The sequence below is a fragment of the Molossus molossus genome, unplaced genomic scaffold (genome assembly GCF_014108415.1).
Source record: "Molossus molossus isolate mMolMol1 unplaced genomic scaffold, mMolMol1.p scaffold_m16_p_16, whole genome shotgun sequence".
NCBI lineage: Eukaryota > Metazoa > Chordata > Mammalia > Chiroptera > Molossidae > Molossus > Molossus molossus.
The window spans coordinates 12,909,756-12,926,946 of NW_023425351.1; the positions used below are offsets into that span (position 1 = coordinate 12,909,756).

At 41.5% G+C, this 17,191-nt stretch overlaps 1 protein-coding gene across 1 annotated transcript in view; it reads left to right on the forward strand.

The window, feature by feature from the left end:
- The first annotated feature begins 3,866 nt into the window (after positions 1-3,866).
- The window catches only part of XKR4 (XK related 4), a 466,849-nt gene continuing 453,524 nt past the window's right edge, over positions 3,867-17,191 (forward strand). Inside the window, exon 1 of the mRNA XM_036264370.1 lies at positions 3,867-4,704. Coding sequence (XP_036120263.1) covers positions 3,893-4,704 — 812 coding nt within the window. The 5' untranslated portion in view covers positions 3,867-3,892. The remainder of the gene's footprint in view (positions 4,705-17,191) is intronic.

Below are 17,191 nucleotides of genomic sequence, written 5' to 3' on the forward strand. Positions count from 1 at the left end.
CTGAAGCTGGTGAAGAGCAGGGTTTCAGCAGGGTTGGTGCTTTGTCAGGCAAAGGACAGAAATGAAGACATGTTTGGCGGAGTGCTAGTGATGATTGACCATGGATTGAAGCTGTGTAAGGAAAAAAGTAAGGGCAGAGAGGAGGTAGGAGACATTTAGATAAGGTAGGATTGAGTCCAAGGGTACTTTAGGGAATGAGCTAACTATTTAGGAGGGATTAATCAGAGAGTGGGATGATTGAAACTGAGATTATAAAGCTATTGAGTAATGATATGATTTAGGTTATGACAATGGGAATACACCTCTGAGAAAAGACTAAAGACAAGGTCACTGAAGAAGAGATTACAGTAAAATAGGCCAGGAATCTATAGTAAAAACCAACTGATTCTGCTGCAGGGGGTCCAACGACCATATTTTGAGGAACTCTTGTTTTAGGGAGCATGGACTAGCTAAACAGAGAGTTTTAGAGTTAAACCAGAAAATATTAGGGGTGAAAGAAACATGAATAATATTAACAAACAGATATTGTTTAAATGTGCTGGACACAATGTTAAACAGTTTACAGGCCTCATTGTATTTGTTCTAGCAACATCAGTTGCTAGAGATTGTTATTATCTCTGTTTTACAAATGATAAATGAGATGGCCAGGAAAGTTAAATGACATGTCCAAGAACACCTCTGGCTGAGTCTGAACTCTGAGTCCTTACTCATTATGTCAGGTGTAGTGATTGCAATAGACAGGCGATATTAAAATATGCACCCTGAGATGTAAATAATAGGCTAATAGGATTAGAAACTCTTGAGAAGAATGTTGTATACAAAACCCAATAATATGCATTATCTCATTTAATCCTCATATTAATCCTATGTATTAGGCAATTTGCCCAGATTGAGGTGGGGCCAGTAAGCAGCACAGCTTGGATATAAATGCTCCTTCTCTGACCTCTTACTTGTCTACTCCTTCCACTTCCAGTGATAGTCAGATAGATACTTTAAGGAGCCCAATCAGTTTTTAATAAATGTTAATAAGAAAACCATTGTTAGTTATTTCTTTGTTAGAATTTAACAGGATAAGTTTCATAATTTCCATGTTTGCATGGTAACAGTACAGAATGTAGGAGTCTTACTGTTGTGCAATGCAATTCATGCATTCATTCAACTACAATTTATTGAGCAAATAGTCTGTGCAGGCACTATGCTTGGTGCAGAAAATACCTGCTCTAAAGGAAACTTCAGTCAATTCAGGCCTTCAGAACTTCAGATACTCTGCAGGACCTTTCGTACTTGGTTGCAATTTAAGGCACTGCATTTGACCTAGAATATACTCTATCCCTTAGGACACAGTTGCCTAAGAGATCATTTCTCTCCCCATTGGTGTGGCACAAAATAAATTCAGCTGTAGTGCCTTGGAGATGGAATCTTAGATTTGAACCTTGGGGAAATAAAACCATAGTGTTTACCCCAAAAGGATTTTCCTACTCTAAGAGGTTTCAATTTTAAAGCTTGATTTAAAAATAGACATTTTGGCCTGGCTGGTGTGGCTTAATGGTTGAGTATATACCCATGCACCAAAGAGGTCACTGGTTCTTTTCCCAGTCAGGGCACATGCCCAGGTTGTGGGCCAAATCCCCAGTGAGGGGTATGCAGGAGGCTGCCGATGGATGTTCTGTCTCATCGATGCTTCTATCTCTTTGCCTCCCTTCTTCTCTCTCTAAAATCAATAAAGAAAAAAAAAAAATAGACACCTTGCCTGGCTGAGTGGTACTGCATTGAACCTCATTCACCACTTGGCCACACCTTTTTCTAGAAATACTGGATTTGTACATGCCATGAAATGCTTGTAAGCTCTGGCGCCCAACACCCTCCTGCCAGGGCACCAGTATAAGTATAAAGAGCAATGCGTCCAGGGGTGGGACAAATTCCACATTGTCCAGGTTGGTGCTAAAACAGTGGGTGAGCTGTAGCAAAATGTCTGGGATGGCTATTTCTATATGCAAAGAAATGTGTGCTTTCCTTCTTCAGAATGCTACTAATTAAGAACGGTACCTATACTAGTTTGAACTGAGCCTGGGATCTACAACCGGGAAGAGGGAGGTTGTCGTTTTGCCTCCAGATTTAGACGACCATAGTGTAACACTTGTTGCCTCACTTCCCTCTGTTCTTAAAACATGTGAGTCACAGAATAATTTAAGAATTACACTTCCTTACTCTCACATTGCAACAGTTAGGTGAGACAAAAATATTTAATTTTCTTATTAAAAAAAAAAAGATGAGGCTTTTATATATATTGAGTATTGAAGAATCTTTTTAAGCAGCAAAATATTTTATATTCTCTTTATATCTACTTTGGTGAAGCACTCTGATCAGATTTAATTTATTCTAGTCATTTCGGGAGTTGTGGGACCACACACCAAGTCTGCAACGCTTGTAGCATTAAAAGAAGGTAATTCTTGGAGTAGGGAGGTGGCACCAGCTTCCTGGCGGGTCTGCCTCTCTCTCTGCCTGCAGGCAGGTACTTTCCCGTGGCCGTCGGCCCCGCTTCGCCGTCAGGCAGCGGTTAGAGCTGCCGCTCCGGGTGCTGAGCTGCTTTCCCACCTCCAGGTTCTCCTGCCCCACCGCTCTTCTTGCCTGGGACGCTCTGGGGCGCGGAGAGCGCGTGAGAGTACTGGCCGGGCGGCGTGGGCCTGGGCCACGGAGGGCGCCCGAGCCACTTCCTCACCTCACCCAGCCAGGGCGCCGAGCCTACCGGAGAAGCCCGGAGCTTGCGGCTGTCCGCTCCTACCCCTGAGGGGCGGGGGACCGGCTCAGGGCTCCCAGCAGACCCGCCCACTCTCCGCAGCCCGCGTGGCCCGAGACTACGAGCTCCGCTCTGCGCCTTCACCGGCTCTGCACACCTCCCTCCCTAGCTCTCCACGGCTGGACACACCCACTGCGACTGCTCGCAGTCGGGGCCCTGGCGTCCGAGTTAAACCCGGTCTCCCAACCCTCGCCAGCCCCAGCTGCACACCGGCCCTTCTCAGGTCCCCGCAGACTAGAACCGAATACAAAGAGGCCTGTGCCTCCCTAGTCCACGCCGACGCCCCACCCGCTGGTGCCCACTCTTCTTCGACCTCCACGAGGGCTGGACGTTGGGACCCCTCCTCTTGCGCCCTCCTGCCCCTCCCACTATGGGTCGGTCAAATACACCCAGTGTTCTCCGAAATCCCGCGAGCCGGGGCGCTCGACCGTCTGTCTCCTTTGCAAGCCCGCGGCAGCCCCTCACGGCCCCCAGAACTGCTATCCCCGACCCCCTCACCCACCCGCTCATCTCGGTTCCAGCCCCTCCTCCGGGCCCTCCTCTTCTCTTGCCCCTCCCGAGCCGGGGTGGGAGCGGCGGCAGCTGGAAGAGAAGGGATGAGGTCATCCTCTCCCTCGGAGTCAGCTGGTGGAGGAGAGGAAGAGGGAGGAGGGAGCGCGCGCGAGGGGAGGAGAGGAATGTGCATGTCCGAGGAGCGCCGAGGCGGCCGCTGCTGCTCCTGCTGCTGGCGGCGGCGGCGACTCGGGCGGCAGCCGCGGGGCCGGGACGGCGAAGAGCGCGGGCCGCGGGCAGGGGCGCGCACGGGGCGCCGCGAACAGCTTGGCTCCGTGGAGGCAGCCAGGCGGCGCTCCTGCTGGCCCCAGGCGCGCTGCTAGCCCGGCCCAGCGCCCAGCACGGCGGGCGGTGGCGGGCGGCGGCGGGCGGCGGGCGGCAGGCGAGCCGGCGCAGGAGCAGGAGGAGGGGGAGCCGCGCCGCCAGGGAGAGAAGCCGAGGCGAGGCGAGGCGAGGCGAGGCGAGGCGAGGAGGTGGCGGGAGGAGGAGACAGCGGGGAAAGGTGTCAGATAAAGGAGGATTCTCCTCCGGTTTGGAGGCATCATGGCCGCTAAATCAGACGGGAGGCTGAAAATGAAGAAGAGCAACGACGTGGCGTTCACGCCGCTGCAGAACTCGGACCACTCGGGTTCGGTGCAGGGATTGGCTTCGGGCTTGCCGTCGGGGTCGGGAGCCGAGGACGAGGAGGCGGCTGGGGGCGGCTGCTGCCCGGACGGCGGTGGCTGTTCGCGCTGCTGCTGCTGCTGCGCGGGGAGCGGCGGCTCGGGCGGCGGCTCGGGGGGCTCTGGCGGCCCGGGCGGCGGCGTTGGTGGCCCCGGCGGCGGCGGGGCGGGCTCCGCGGCGCTGTGCCTGCGCCTGGGCAGGGAGCAACGGCGCTACTCGCTGTGGGACTGCCTCTGGATCCTGGCCGCGGTTGCTGTGTACTTCGCGGACGTGGGCACGGACATCTGGCTCTCCGTGGACTACTATTTGCGCGGCCAACGCTGGTGGTTCGGACTCACGCTCTTCTTCGTGGTGCTTGGCTCGCTCTCGGTGCAAGTGTTCAGCTTCCGTTGGTTTGTGCACGATTTCAGCACCGAGGACAGCGCCACAGCCGCCGCTGCCTCCAGCTGCCAGCAGCCCGGAGCCGATTGCAAGACCTTGGTTAGTAGTGGTTCTGCAGCCGCTGAAGGTGAGGTTCGTCCTTCCACGCCGCAAAGACAAGCATCCAATGCCAGCAAGAGCAACATCACGGCTCCCAACAGTGGCAGCAACAGCAGCGGGGCCAGCGGCAAACACAGGTCTGCCTCCTGCTCCTTCTGCATCTGGCTCCTGCAGTCACTCATCCACATCTTGCAACTCGGGCAAATCTGGAGGTACCGTATCAGGCAGGGGTGGGGGAAGAGGGAGATTTGCTGCTGCTTCTACTACATCCCCACTGCTTTGCTTTTGCACGAAAATCATTTAGGGTTGCTGTGGTAGTAACCCTAATCATATTCTTTCAGGTTTTTCTTTTTAACTGGGTTTTGCATTTTTAAAATTTGTGATCACAACCTAGGTTGGGAGAGAAGTGAGAAACAAGGGAAAAGCCGCAAAGTGGTTTTGATCACCTCATTCCTCTGTCTTCCCACTCTGCTTTACTAGCATCTCTCTTTGTATGCTACAATCCTCCTCCGTCCCATTTTTGGTGATATTGTTTCAGTTATTAGGAGAGGATTCCTGTCACATCCTTTAAAAATCCTTTTTTTATTATGTTGAATTTGAGGTGTATGTTACAATTTGGATGGTTTCTTTTGTTCCCTGAGAAAAATTGCTAATTCTAATTAGGTGGGAGTTGTTGCTGCTGAAAAGTACCCACATTTTATTTATCACTGCTAGAGAAGTACTGTGCTCCAAGTAAAGAGCTTAGTAGAGCCATGGGTTGCCTTTTTTGGAGACTACCCATATCTCTTTATCTCCCAAAACGAGTATGTACACTTTATGGGACCCAGCCTTACTTTTCTGATGCACCTTCTGATTATCTTGCAATATCCTCTTATCTAATTTCTCATATAACTAGGAACCCTCAGAGAAGGGGTGGTGCATCTTGTAAACTTTAATCTTACTTGGCATCTTCATTGACTGCATTGCTCTCTGTCACCTTCTCTACCAAGTCTCTTTACATGGATACCACTTCCACTTTCAAACTGGAATACAAGCTAAACTTGTTGGGCAGAGGGAACCATCATTTAGCAGTCACTGCCTGGATTTAGTAATATAATGGAACAGTATGCTCAGGAATGTGTTGCTAGGACTTTTAAAGCATTAGAAACAGTATTTTACATCTACAAAAATGCTTTGTGTCAAAGGATTTAGATGTAACATTCTAGAGCTTTTTGGGTTTAAAATGACTTAGTAGGTATATAGTATAAGTAAAATGAGGAAAATTCCTAGCAAGTGCACGGCATGGGACTACATTCTTCTATGCTAGTGTCCTTTTCAATGTCACATGTAGTTATGTCTAAGTGATAAGATTAACTTTATGGTAAGTTAATCAATAACTATGCTGAGATAGAAACAACTCAGAATTTGTAGAACAGAACGAAAAACTTATTTTTGTTTATGAGGAACAATATTATTTTCAATAAAAAGAGTAAGTTCAGTGATTATTTTGCAACCTTTCCTGGGACCATAGCTTTGTAAAGTAGTGCAAGCATTGCCATATACAGTGATCTTTCAGATTGTGAAACTTTTATTTTTAAGCAGATACTTTCTGGGAAAGTGATGTATAATAATCAGTCAGACAAATTGATGTCGGAGAACTTCATATCTTGGTCTCAAAGGACTTTATAAAATAACAGTTAATTGTGATAGCTGTATTTCCCATGGTTGACTACTGTGAAGATTACAGCTTAATGCTTTTCTTCAAGTTTGATGAAAAACTCAAATGCTTGATTTAATTACCAAAATTCTTTTGTGGCTAGGATGCATATGATTAGCAGTTTTAATCTGATAATGTGGTAAATGAAACTTTACATTGCATTTGGTTAACTTTTGCAAACTTTGTGCAGGATTTGGAAATCACTTTCAATCACGTTTAAAATTCTAGAGTTGTGTATATAATGCAAACCCTTCTCAATTCTATGAACTGAAGAACTATCCATGTTTCCTACTGATTGATACTTTATGGAAAATTTGCTATCAAATGCTATGAACTGAGGAAGTTGTTTTAATTACAGTTATATTTACTAGGCCTCTGAATCAAACATTTTCCCATTTAAAAATGATGCTTATTATCTCAGGACATAAAATGTGGAAAGTGGGAAATAAGTTAAAAAAGGACTCAGTACATCTCAATGAATCCACAGACTCTGGGTCAACTGGCCATGGAGAAAAGCTATCAAGGGAGAGGAGAGACGGAAAGGTAAGGCTGGAGGCAGAAAGGAAACCACAGGCTGTCAGACAGATGCATTAACTGACCCAACCCTTAGACAAACGTGGTCACATGTGACTCTTTTTTGTTAAGCATTTCTACAATGTTTTCCCTACAGGCTTTAAAGTTCCTTCTGCTAATGTATGGTCACCTGGGAGGAAGTATTGTTGGACATAGTTTTAGGCATTTATCTACATTTCAGAACAATGTGTTTAATGTGTAAATTTGAATTATCTAATCTAACTGTTCTTGGATGCTAGTTAAGATGTCTGGGGGGTGGTGGAGTAACTTGGTGGAAGCATAATCGGTGAGAGTTAGGCTCATTTTCTTAAAATAAAACAAAACTTTAGCTTCATGTAGGAAATTGAAATGGGATCAGAAAGTTAATGGAATTTAACATTCAGATGCATCCTAAATTGTTTCATCATCTCTAAGTGTAGAATATTTGAATGGAAATTTGGAGATAGATGCATCTTTGATAATAAACTAGTAAAATGAAATTAATTTCAGATTATTGGGCTAAGCCACCATGACTTCTTAAATTAGAAGCATCCCTCTGCCTCTCCTAACTTTTCTTCTCAATGCATTGCACACAGATGTTGCAGAAACACAAGGGTACTGAATGGTTCAAAGCTCAGAGGTCATTATTCGTTTTAGCATGCTACTTTCTAAAATCAATAGAATAGATTTTAGTCAAGTTGCTAACTATTCATTGTATATCCATGAAATTCTGGTTACTTTAGGTAAGGGCCAGATTTTAAAAGCTTACTGTAGATAAAATCTTTTGAAATACATCAAAGTGTTTGCTTGTTCAAAAATATCTATTTTAAACATTTTGGACAGATTTGCATTTATTTATATATTTATTACAAATTTAACTGCTGACAGCAATGATACATGTTTATTTTAATTAAAATTTACTAATGGGAAATTAATGGTAGCATTTAAAGTCATAGGAGTTGATGCTGGGAAAGAGCCATTTGAAATAATGAAGTGAACTTTTGCTCCATGTGAAAAGAGCAGTTATGCCTTTAAAGGAATAGTGCCAATGAATGAATGAGAAAGTATTTTTCTTTCTTGTTAATTTCACATAATTTCAGAAGTTACTAAGAGTGTAGTTCAGCTGTGGAAATTACAAGTGCTCAGTCAGAGCAGTCTTTAGTCTTCATACCCATGATCAATTATTTCTAGATGTCCTCCTTAAGAATTTATGACTTATTCTTAAAATTCTACCTGAATTTCTCCTGTGTGTGTATTTACATATTTAGTTGTTTTTATTTATTTTTTGCAGATAGGCACATTATATACAATGAATTAATTGATGGTAAAGTGGGGGAGTATGTACTATTTTTACTAGTTTGGTTTCTGTTTCTGAATATCTGTCATGAGAGTCATAGGGGTGAAAAAGCAGATTTTCTGCTCTTCTCATGCTTGATATTTCACAAGGTATTAGCATGTGTCCCGTGTTCAAATATATTAGAGAAATGACAGGTTGAACAGAGTTAAACAGATCTCTCTACAGCAGGACTTCTCAGAGCCTTTAATAAGCTAATGTGCAGTTGTCAATAACTGGTACTTGATATGGCACACAAAGCACTTTGAGAAACATTGTTCTATGACATTCTTAAACTTGGCCAGAAAAGAATTGTAGTAATAATTTTATATGGTATTTAAAAAATCTACACTTTATTTTTTTAATTGTTGAAAGTATTACACATGCCCTCCCCTTTTCCCCATTGACCTCCTCCTTCCCCCTCCCACTCCCCTCCTATTTTCCTCAAACTAGTGTCTGTGTCCATTGGTTGTGCTTATATATATATATGTTCTTTGGTTTATCTCTTCCCACCTCCCCCCAAACTCTCTATCCCTCTGAGGTTTATCAGTCTGTTCCCTGCTTCCATGACTCTGGATCTATTTTGATCGACAGCTTATTTTGTTCATGATAGTTCATATAAGATCATGTGGTACTTGTCTTTCTCTGACTGGCTTATTTTGCTCAGCATAATACTCTCCATGTCCCTCCATGTTGTTTCAAAGGGTAAGAGATCTCGCCCTGGCCAGTTTGGCTCAGCGGTTGGAGTGTGGTCCTACAAACCAGAGAGTCTTGGGTTTGGTTCCCACTATGGGCATGTACCAAAAACAAAACAAAACAAAACAAAACAAAAATGAAACAAAGGGTAAGAAATCTTGCTTTCTTACAGCTGCATAGTATTCCATTGTGTAAATGTACCACAGCTTTTTTATCCACTCATCTATTGATGACAAATGCTTTTATATACCTTATTTTATCTAAGTTTTAAAGTAACCTAAGAGAAAAGCATTAGTATCTGTATATGAGAAACTGTTTCAGAGAGATTAAGCCACTGGCACAAGATCACTCAACTATTAATGCAATGTGGCTAGGAGTCAAAATCAGGCCTGATTACCCTAAAGTGTATGTTCCTTCTGGCTCAGTTAGCTACGTCCAGCTGCCAGCTTGGATAATAAAGACAATATGTATAAAAACGACCATTTACTTTGGCTAAGGATGGCACAGTGGGAGAGGGAGCTTTGGTTTGGACAAGTTAGGAGATCTTTGTAATAACACGCCAGTAGTTAAATGGCAGAACACTGACTTGAGTTTAGATTGCCTGACTCTAAGTCCACTGCTCTTACTGTATCATTTGGACATGCTGAGGTTGTTGTATTACATCCTAGCCAAGCAACGTGATCTTGTAGTAGCATTAATGATTAAATGGTATAATGTATGTGAAGAATTGGAAAGTGCTTTGCAAATGATAATGAGGTTCTAGAGATAAGGAATGGGTAGGGCAATAGAGAACATATTGCTCACCTGTTTGATTCTGAGTTAGTTCTAAATTTACATATAGGTCAGGCAAGATTGGTACCCTTTTCTGAGTTTATTGAATGGTCATTTTCTGTATGTTTGTGTTCCCTCTACTGCACCAAGTCTGTGCAAGACACTGCTAGTTACTAATTATTCCAAAATAAATAAAATACAGATTTTTCAAGAAATGTACTGTCAGACGAGGAAGACAGAAAAGTAAACAAACAATTTCAATGCAAGGAAATAAGTAAGCACTGTAATAGACACAGAAAACTCATACCACCTAAGTGGTTCAAGTAAAACTCTCTAGAATACTGAACGTTTGAGCAAAGGTTTGAATGATAAGAACATCTGCTGTCTGAATAAAGTGGGGCATTGAATGCAAAGCTTTTGGTAAGACTATTGTGAAAGAGGGAGCAAGAAAGAGTAAGGCATGTGTGTTTTGAATAGAGAGCAAGTGAGAGAGAGAACCTAGAGATAAGAATGAAGAAGTAGTTGGGCTGGACAATAAAAGGATTTTAGATTTTATTCGGAAGGCATTGAGGAACCACTGAAAGGTTATAAGGGGAAGGGATTGTTGTAAAGGGCCAAGAGGCTTTACCCAAAAGAATGGCAACAAGTCGTGAGTTTCAGAGGATATGCCATCAATTCCCCTCTAATTCAGTCATATCTCCAGTTCACAAAAGTGTATTGATTTTAAAGGGATTGAGTTTGGATGTAATTGGGACATATAATGAGCTCAACATGGTGCAAACATTTATTTATTTATTTATTTTCAGAAAAATACATTGGTTGAAATTTTTAATTGTATTTATACTAAGGTAAATGTTTGGGAAATGTTTAGTTTGCTATTTTTTGGAAATTTTTTTTAGGATACTGTGATATTTACCTTATTGAAATTTAGGTTTCCTAGTCTGTAGAAACTTAATCCTTATATTTTTGTAACACTTTTCAATTTTCAGATTGCTTCCATGTCTTTTTTTTTTTAGATCCTCAGAATAATCTGTGAGGAAGCATTTTCATTTTGCATATGTGGAAACTAAGACAGAGAATTTTAAATATTTTTCTCTTTATATCCCATAGTTCTGCACAGATTCTATACTAGAATTTAATATTGATGTGGGAGGAGGAAAAGCAACCTGAGAAATGTTTGATGAGCCTGCAGATGATGAGGTAGAAGATCCTACAAACTTGAGAGCTCTCTAGAAAGTACTGAAAGATTGTCACCTAGAAGAGGCAATGGACTTTTCTGTAAGCTCTGGGATATAAGGGATGGAACCTACAGGAAGAAGTTTTGAATAAATATAAGGATGAATTGTTTAAGTGGTCAAAGGGATCCTGAGATCAATTAAGATTCCTTAGAAGCAGTGAGTTTCCTATCACTGAAATGTCTTGAGTATTGTTTGGAAAATTGTAGGCAGAGTTGCAGAAGAAGAGACTTCAACTGTCGTACAAAGGGTTGAACAAGATCACCTTCCAGCTCTGAGGTTTTGACAGTTTCCATAATTATGTACTGCTCTAAACAAAGTGGATTAACCTTCATTTTTTCATGGATGTAGAAGTGGGAGTTTGCTTGAAACACTGGAGTTGTGTCATTTTGAAATCTATTCATTGGTTTATGAACCCAGTATCTTCAGTGGAGCATCAAAAATCCATGCAACATCCTTGAGTGCTGAGCTAGATATTTAAATCTCTGACTTAGCTAACACATAAATCCACATACAATCAGACAGTCCTTTGAGAATTGACTTGGGTTTCTGTATGAGTTGGAATAATATGCATAAATCTATGGTATATTTCAGTACCTTTGCAATAAGAGGTGCAAAGGTTGTAATTTTTTCCATTCACTTGAACTATATATACACTGTTTGCTTCACAACGGAATTGCAGATTAACTCCACAGAGGAGCTGAAAGTAATATTTATACAAACGTATGCTATCATTTTTGAACAGTGTCTACAAATCCTTGGGTCAGTAGCTTTAAAGGTCTTTGCTCAGTCACTTACAAAAATTCCTTAATGTCTGAGTATCCAAGTACTCAACTTGCTATTAAATAGGTTTTGTATTTTACAGTTTGAATGAAACAGTCTACCTATGAATTTAAATTGCATCAGTCACTGAGAAACAGATACATAGAACGATCCCCTGTAGATGGCTCACTGGCTAATCTAACTAAGCACGATTCTTTGACTTGCTTTAGAATTTGCATGGCACACACACTAAGCCTATGGGAGCAATACCAGGAATTATCAAATATATGATGCAGTGTGGTGCTAGTCATGAGAAAGTCCTTACCAAGTGTAATCTCATAAAATAGTGTATAGTAATAGATAGCTGGATTTCGGGGAAAAACACATTCAATAACTCCCAAGAGGAAATATTCTTTTGAATGGCATTGCATCATTCTGACCACCACAGTGTGACGTCCTTCCAGCTATATAATGGTGTCTTTGTAACTGGTCAGAAAGGAGGACCGTGGCAAGTCTTCAACAAGGTATTCTCATGGGTGTGGAACTTACATGTGTAGGAATACATGCCCAGTGAATATTTACTGATCTGTGAATGAGGCCCAGGAATTATTCTTTCTTCTTTATGAGAGTGTAGCTGAACTTGCTGCTTGGTTGCTTCTTGAGTTTCTAATGGTACAGTGAATCAGAAAAGGTGCAGTGTTATCTAGAAAGGATATGACCAATCACCCAGCTCATTTTTATTACTGGCATTAGGGAAGTGGGGCTAAATTTTACAAAATACCAATTATTCTCTGAGAAAGATGCATTTAGAATCCTAATTTGGCATTTCTGTTCTTGCTGGTAGAAAAGCCAGACTGGAGAAGATCTGGGATAGATATTTTTCCCTTAATTCTTACCTACACCTGATTGTTTGAGAATATACTTATGTCCAGAGTTTTGCTTGGTATTTGGGGTACTTCTCTTTGTCTACTCGAGGAAAGTTTGTAGCTCCCACAATTAATCTCACCATCAGCATCACCATAATTCTTATCACCATAAAACATTAATTTCATGCCAGGTAAAACTGGTACTGATTACTGATTGCAAGGGAAATTAAGGAAGGGTTAAAATGGAGATAAATCCGGTCCAGAAACTCCCTGGAGGCAGGAGGCGGTCTGTGCGACAGCATTAGATCTGTCCTAATCCTAAAATGAGGGAAAGCATCATAGTTAGAATGCCGATGATGGGTCTTGTTTAGAGAGGCAGCTGTCCTATGGGGAATTAGACCAAATGAGCAGTGAGAGAGATTATTTGGCAGCTCCATAGTTCAGACCCCAGACAGGTCAGCTAACTGCTCTGACTTACCTGTAACAACATGGTAGATGAGGTAGCACAGGTTTTAGGGCCCCACACAGTTTAGACTTCCTTTCAATCTCCTTCTTCTGAGTGTCATTTTTCTATATGTATGATGTAATGATTGGTCAAAAAAATAATATCCAAGTGTTTTTGCAGCTCTAAAATTCTGATCCTGATCTTATAAATTATTTTTGTTTGCCCAGTCCCCAGAGTATATGCATCAGAAATTCTGCATTTATTCTTCAAAGGCTACCGTTACAGCGTTTCTCTGTAAGTCAAAGGGGAATCTACAAAGGATTTTCCAGATTTGGTAATATTAGTGCCTAATCCCTAGGAACTGATATTATATATAAATGAAAAGAGAATCTTAAGCTTATTTGTATAATGCAACATATTTGTGTCACTTATGAATTTTAGTTATAATCTAATGAAACCATTCTTACAAAAACAATATCTAAGTATTTGAAGCTGATGGTAACAGTGTTAACATTATCACCGATTCAAAGATATGTATACCATATAGAAGCCAAAACTGCCATCTCTATAGTTCATGTAGTAAGGTAAGCACAGCTGGAGAGCTTTGATTAGCAAATGGGAACAATGTTTCACAGGCTTAAAAAGAGCCATTCATTATGTCAATGGAAAAACTGTTGTCAGCTAGATTTGCTTTGAAATTAAAAGCTTGTCCTAGGCTACACTGTCACTGACCTAATGTGCTAGAAATCGAATTTAAACTCTATACAATGATCCTGTATCCAGGGCTGTACTTGTTGAAGAATAGGGATATATTACACTCAGCTAGAACAAGAGAACAAAGCATGACTCTTTCCTGATGGGCATTGGCTGGATCCTTAGGGTATTAGAGATCTGTTGTGGAGCCTAACAATTTTCTTTTTTTTCTTTTTGAATATGTTTATATTGATTTTTAAGAGAGAGAGGAAGGAAGAGGGAGAGATAGAAATATTGATGTGAGAGAGAAACATCGATCAGCCGCCTTCTGTACTCCCCACACTGGGGATGGAGCCTGCAACCTGGGTATGTGTCCTGATCTGGAATCAAACCAGGACCTCTTAGTCTGTGGGATGACACTCAGTCCACTGAGCCATACTGGCCTGGCTGAGGATGTACAATTTTCAACCCCATGACAACATTTCAGATTCTTAAATTTTAAAAAAAGTATTTGTTTTAAAATTATCTGAAGCGTGTCACCTCTTTTCTCATCTTCATGATTCACAAAGAGGCTGTTTGAATCAGTTCTATTTTTTTGTTTAATTTATGCATATGCCCTATTTTCCTGTCAAGGGAGTCCTTTATATAAACAGAACAGTGGGCTGTGTGTGAGGTGGGTGAGGATTAACCAAACAGAAAATCATGCATATATAGAAAAATTTGGATCTATAGTGAATAGGAGTGTAAAAGACTTTAAATGACTTTGATTTGACTTCCCATCAAGTACATTCTATTTAAGAAGGACAAAGTCACCTTTCTGAACCACCAATCTGGAGATTTCATCCATGTAAAAAGCAGTCTGAGTTGCTCTCTCTAGCTCAGATAATAGTCCTGAATAATGATATTCGTTTTGGGCTGAATTCTTCACTTTTCAGGTCATTTTCAGTAGCAGAGAGTCAATAACCAAAATAAAGGTAGTCATTGTAGCAAAATGGTCCCCCATAACTGCCGTCAGTTTACATGGCATAATCACTGTATCGATATAACACAACAATGAAGAAATGGTCCTTTAGGAAGGCACGGGAAGGGCTCGGTAAAGGCTTCTTTCATTTTGATAGACTTTCAACTCCTCAATTGATTTCCTGTTTTACAAAAGTAAAATTAATAACAAACTTGCTAGTAGTAAATGTAGGTAAGAATACGAATTCAAGGGCTTTACAAAATCAAATCATAATGTTCATGCTTCAAAATGTAAAACTAAAAGGAAATTTGTTTCATTTATGTTCTATTATATAGTTTCTGCCTGGTTAGAGAGAGAGAGTAAGGCCAAAGCTAAGGCTGGTCATCCACTGTGGGAATGGCAAAGAGCTGGGATTAAAGGAAGGTGCTTACTCAACCGCTATTGATGTGCAAATTCATTAGTAGTTCATTGACTAGATTACTACTAGGTCACTCTAATCAGTTGCTGAGAATAGCATAACAAAAAAATAAGTGACCAGTGATAATCTTTTAATCATGGATTCCACACACATCAGTTTAAAATCAGAGTAAGGAATTGATAGTAAAAAGGGTATGCTGTCGCTGTCTAGGAAAGGAGGCAAGTCGCGTTCATACCCATCATATCTGTCTGATGACAGGCTGAGAGTAGAGCTACTGCCTTGCAAGTCAAAGTAGGATCTGGAGCCACAGTATCTGCATCCCTGGGAGGTGTCTCAGAAATGCAGATTGCCAGGCTCACCCCAAACCTATTGCCTCATGACTTGCATTTGAACAAGCTCCTCAAGGGATTAGTACAGATTAGTAAACACATCAAAGTTTGAGAAGCAGAGTAGCATCTACTCTGCTATAGAAGAAGGAGCACTGTTTTTCAGCTACAATGATTAAGGGAGACTAATTGAGCTGGACATTAATGGAAAATATGGTTGATCCCGACATTTTAACTGGCTTTCTCACCAAAGTTAGCTCACGCAGGTTGATAGTGATGTTTGGTGCTTAGAAATTGTCACGGTTAGACACACAAAAATACAAAGGAACCTTCTCATAGACCATACTATAAAGAAAATGATGACATTTTTCATTGGTAAAGGAAGTGAAAAATTTTAATAAATGTTTATTAGAAATCCATCACTTTATGGTTTTATTGTTTACAACTGATCTTTACGAAAATAATTCAGCACATTGACTGCTCACCTCACACAGTTGTACACTGTACTCAAGCCTGGTGCCATTTTGTCACGTGGGATGAAGTAGAGAGTGGGTGGTGGGAGGACCACATCTTCTCAGCGTAGGTGGACACTGAGGAAAGTACTGAGCTCAGAGGGACAGACCCGAGGCCAGAGAATGAGAAGAGGAATGAAGGGCTGACAACCCTTACCAAGACATCAGGATAACAGTCTTTGCCCAGAGAGGCGGAGCTGGGCTGGCCGTGGCTTTCTTATTCACACTTCTGTGAAAAAGAAGCGGCCACGAGGTTGAATAAGGGCCATTCCACCACTATGTGTCAGTGGTACAGCAGGTCAGGTAGCCAGGCATCCCCCACCCTTGCCTTTAGCCTCTGTATCTACCCTGGGGAAGAGGAACCAAGGAAGGGATAGAAGAAAATGGAACTAGGCAGGAGTTAGCAGGGCCTTTTTGTACAATAATAAGAAAGGATTTCAATGCACACTCTGCTCCATTCAATCCACCTCCTCACAGTGACCCAGAGGGCCCACAAGGCAGGCTGTCCTATGGGAAAAAAGATAATAGTTCAGCGTGACTTCATACTTTACTGGTATCCTCTTAAATGAGAAATATAACATTCAACAGTATGACAAAATATGTCACTGTTTGTATTGTAGAATAAAGAGATCATAAGAATGGTGCCTTATAAAATGTGTATTTGTAGCATCAGTTTTCCTATTTGCATTAAACAAAATAGAAAAGGATGACCTTCCCAGAAGTGCTTCATTTCAAAGTAGTAGTTTTCTAATTTCCCTTTTGTACAACAGCTGGTGTTGCTATGCTGTCACTTTTGTTGCTAAAGTTCTTGCCTTATCTGTGTGCTAGTATGTGACTGTTTCTTTTAGTGTCCTTAAGTGTTTCCATGGAGAGTTACCAAGTTAATTTTTCTCTGTCTGCGTTATCAGTGGGTGTGGTCATCCTGCTGGGCTCTTGACTTGCCTGGCTTTTCACTATGGTAGCTACTATATACACATGGCTTTTGAGCAATGGAAATGTGACTGTTTTCAGTGGAACTGTGTTTTAAGTGTCAGGCACCCAGGGGATTTCGAGGACTTAGTGTAGGAAATTAAAGAGGAGGGGCATGGATGATAAATGTTTCATTGATACATTTTATATAAATTATATCTTGATCTAATAAAATTTTGAATATATTAGGTAAAGTAAAATATATTATTAAAATTAATTTTACCTGCTGCTTCTTTTTTTCTTTTACTTTTAAAATGTGACCCCCAGAAAATTAAAACTGCTTATGTGGTTTGCATTATTTTTCTGGTGGAGAGAGCCGTTCTCCATAATGTTAGAGCTCCCCTCCTGAGAAGTGAGAGGAGGGAAATCCAAGGTGAATTGTTTTCAAAATACTAAGATGAGACTTTTCTAGAAGTCACCAGGGAACCTCACAGTGAGTAGTGGCTCTGTGGAGGCAGGTTGAC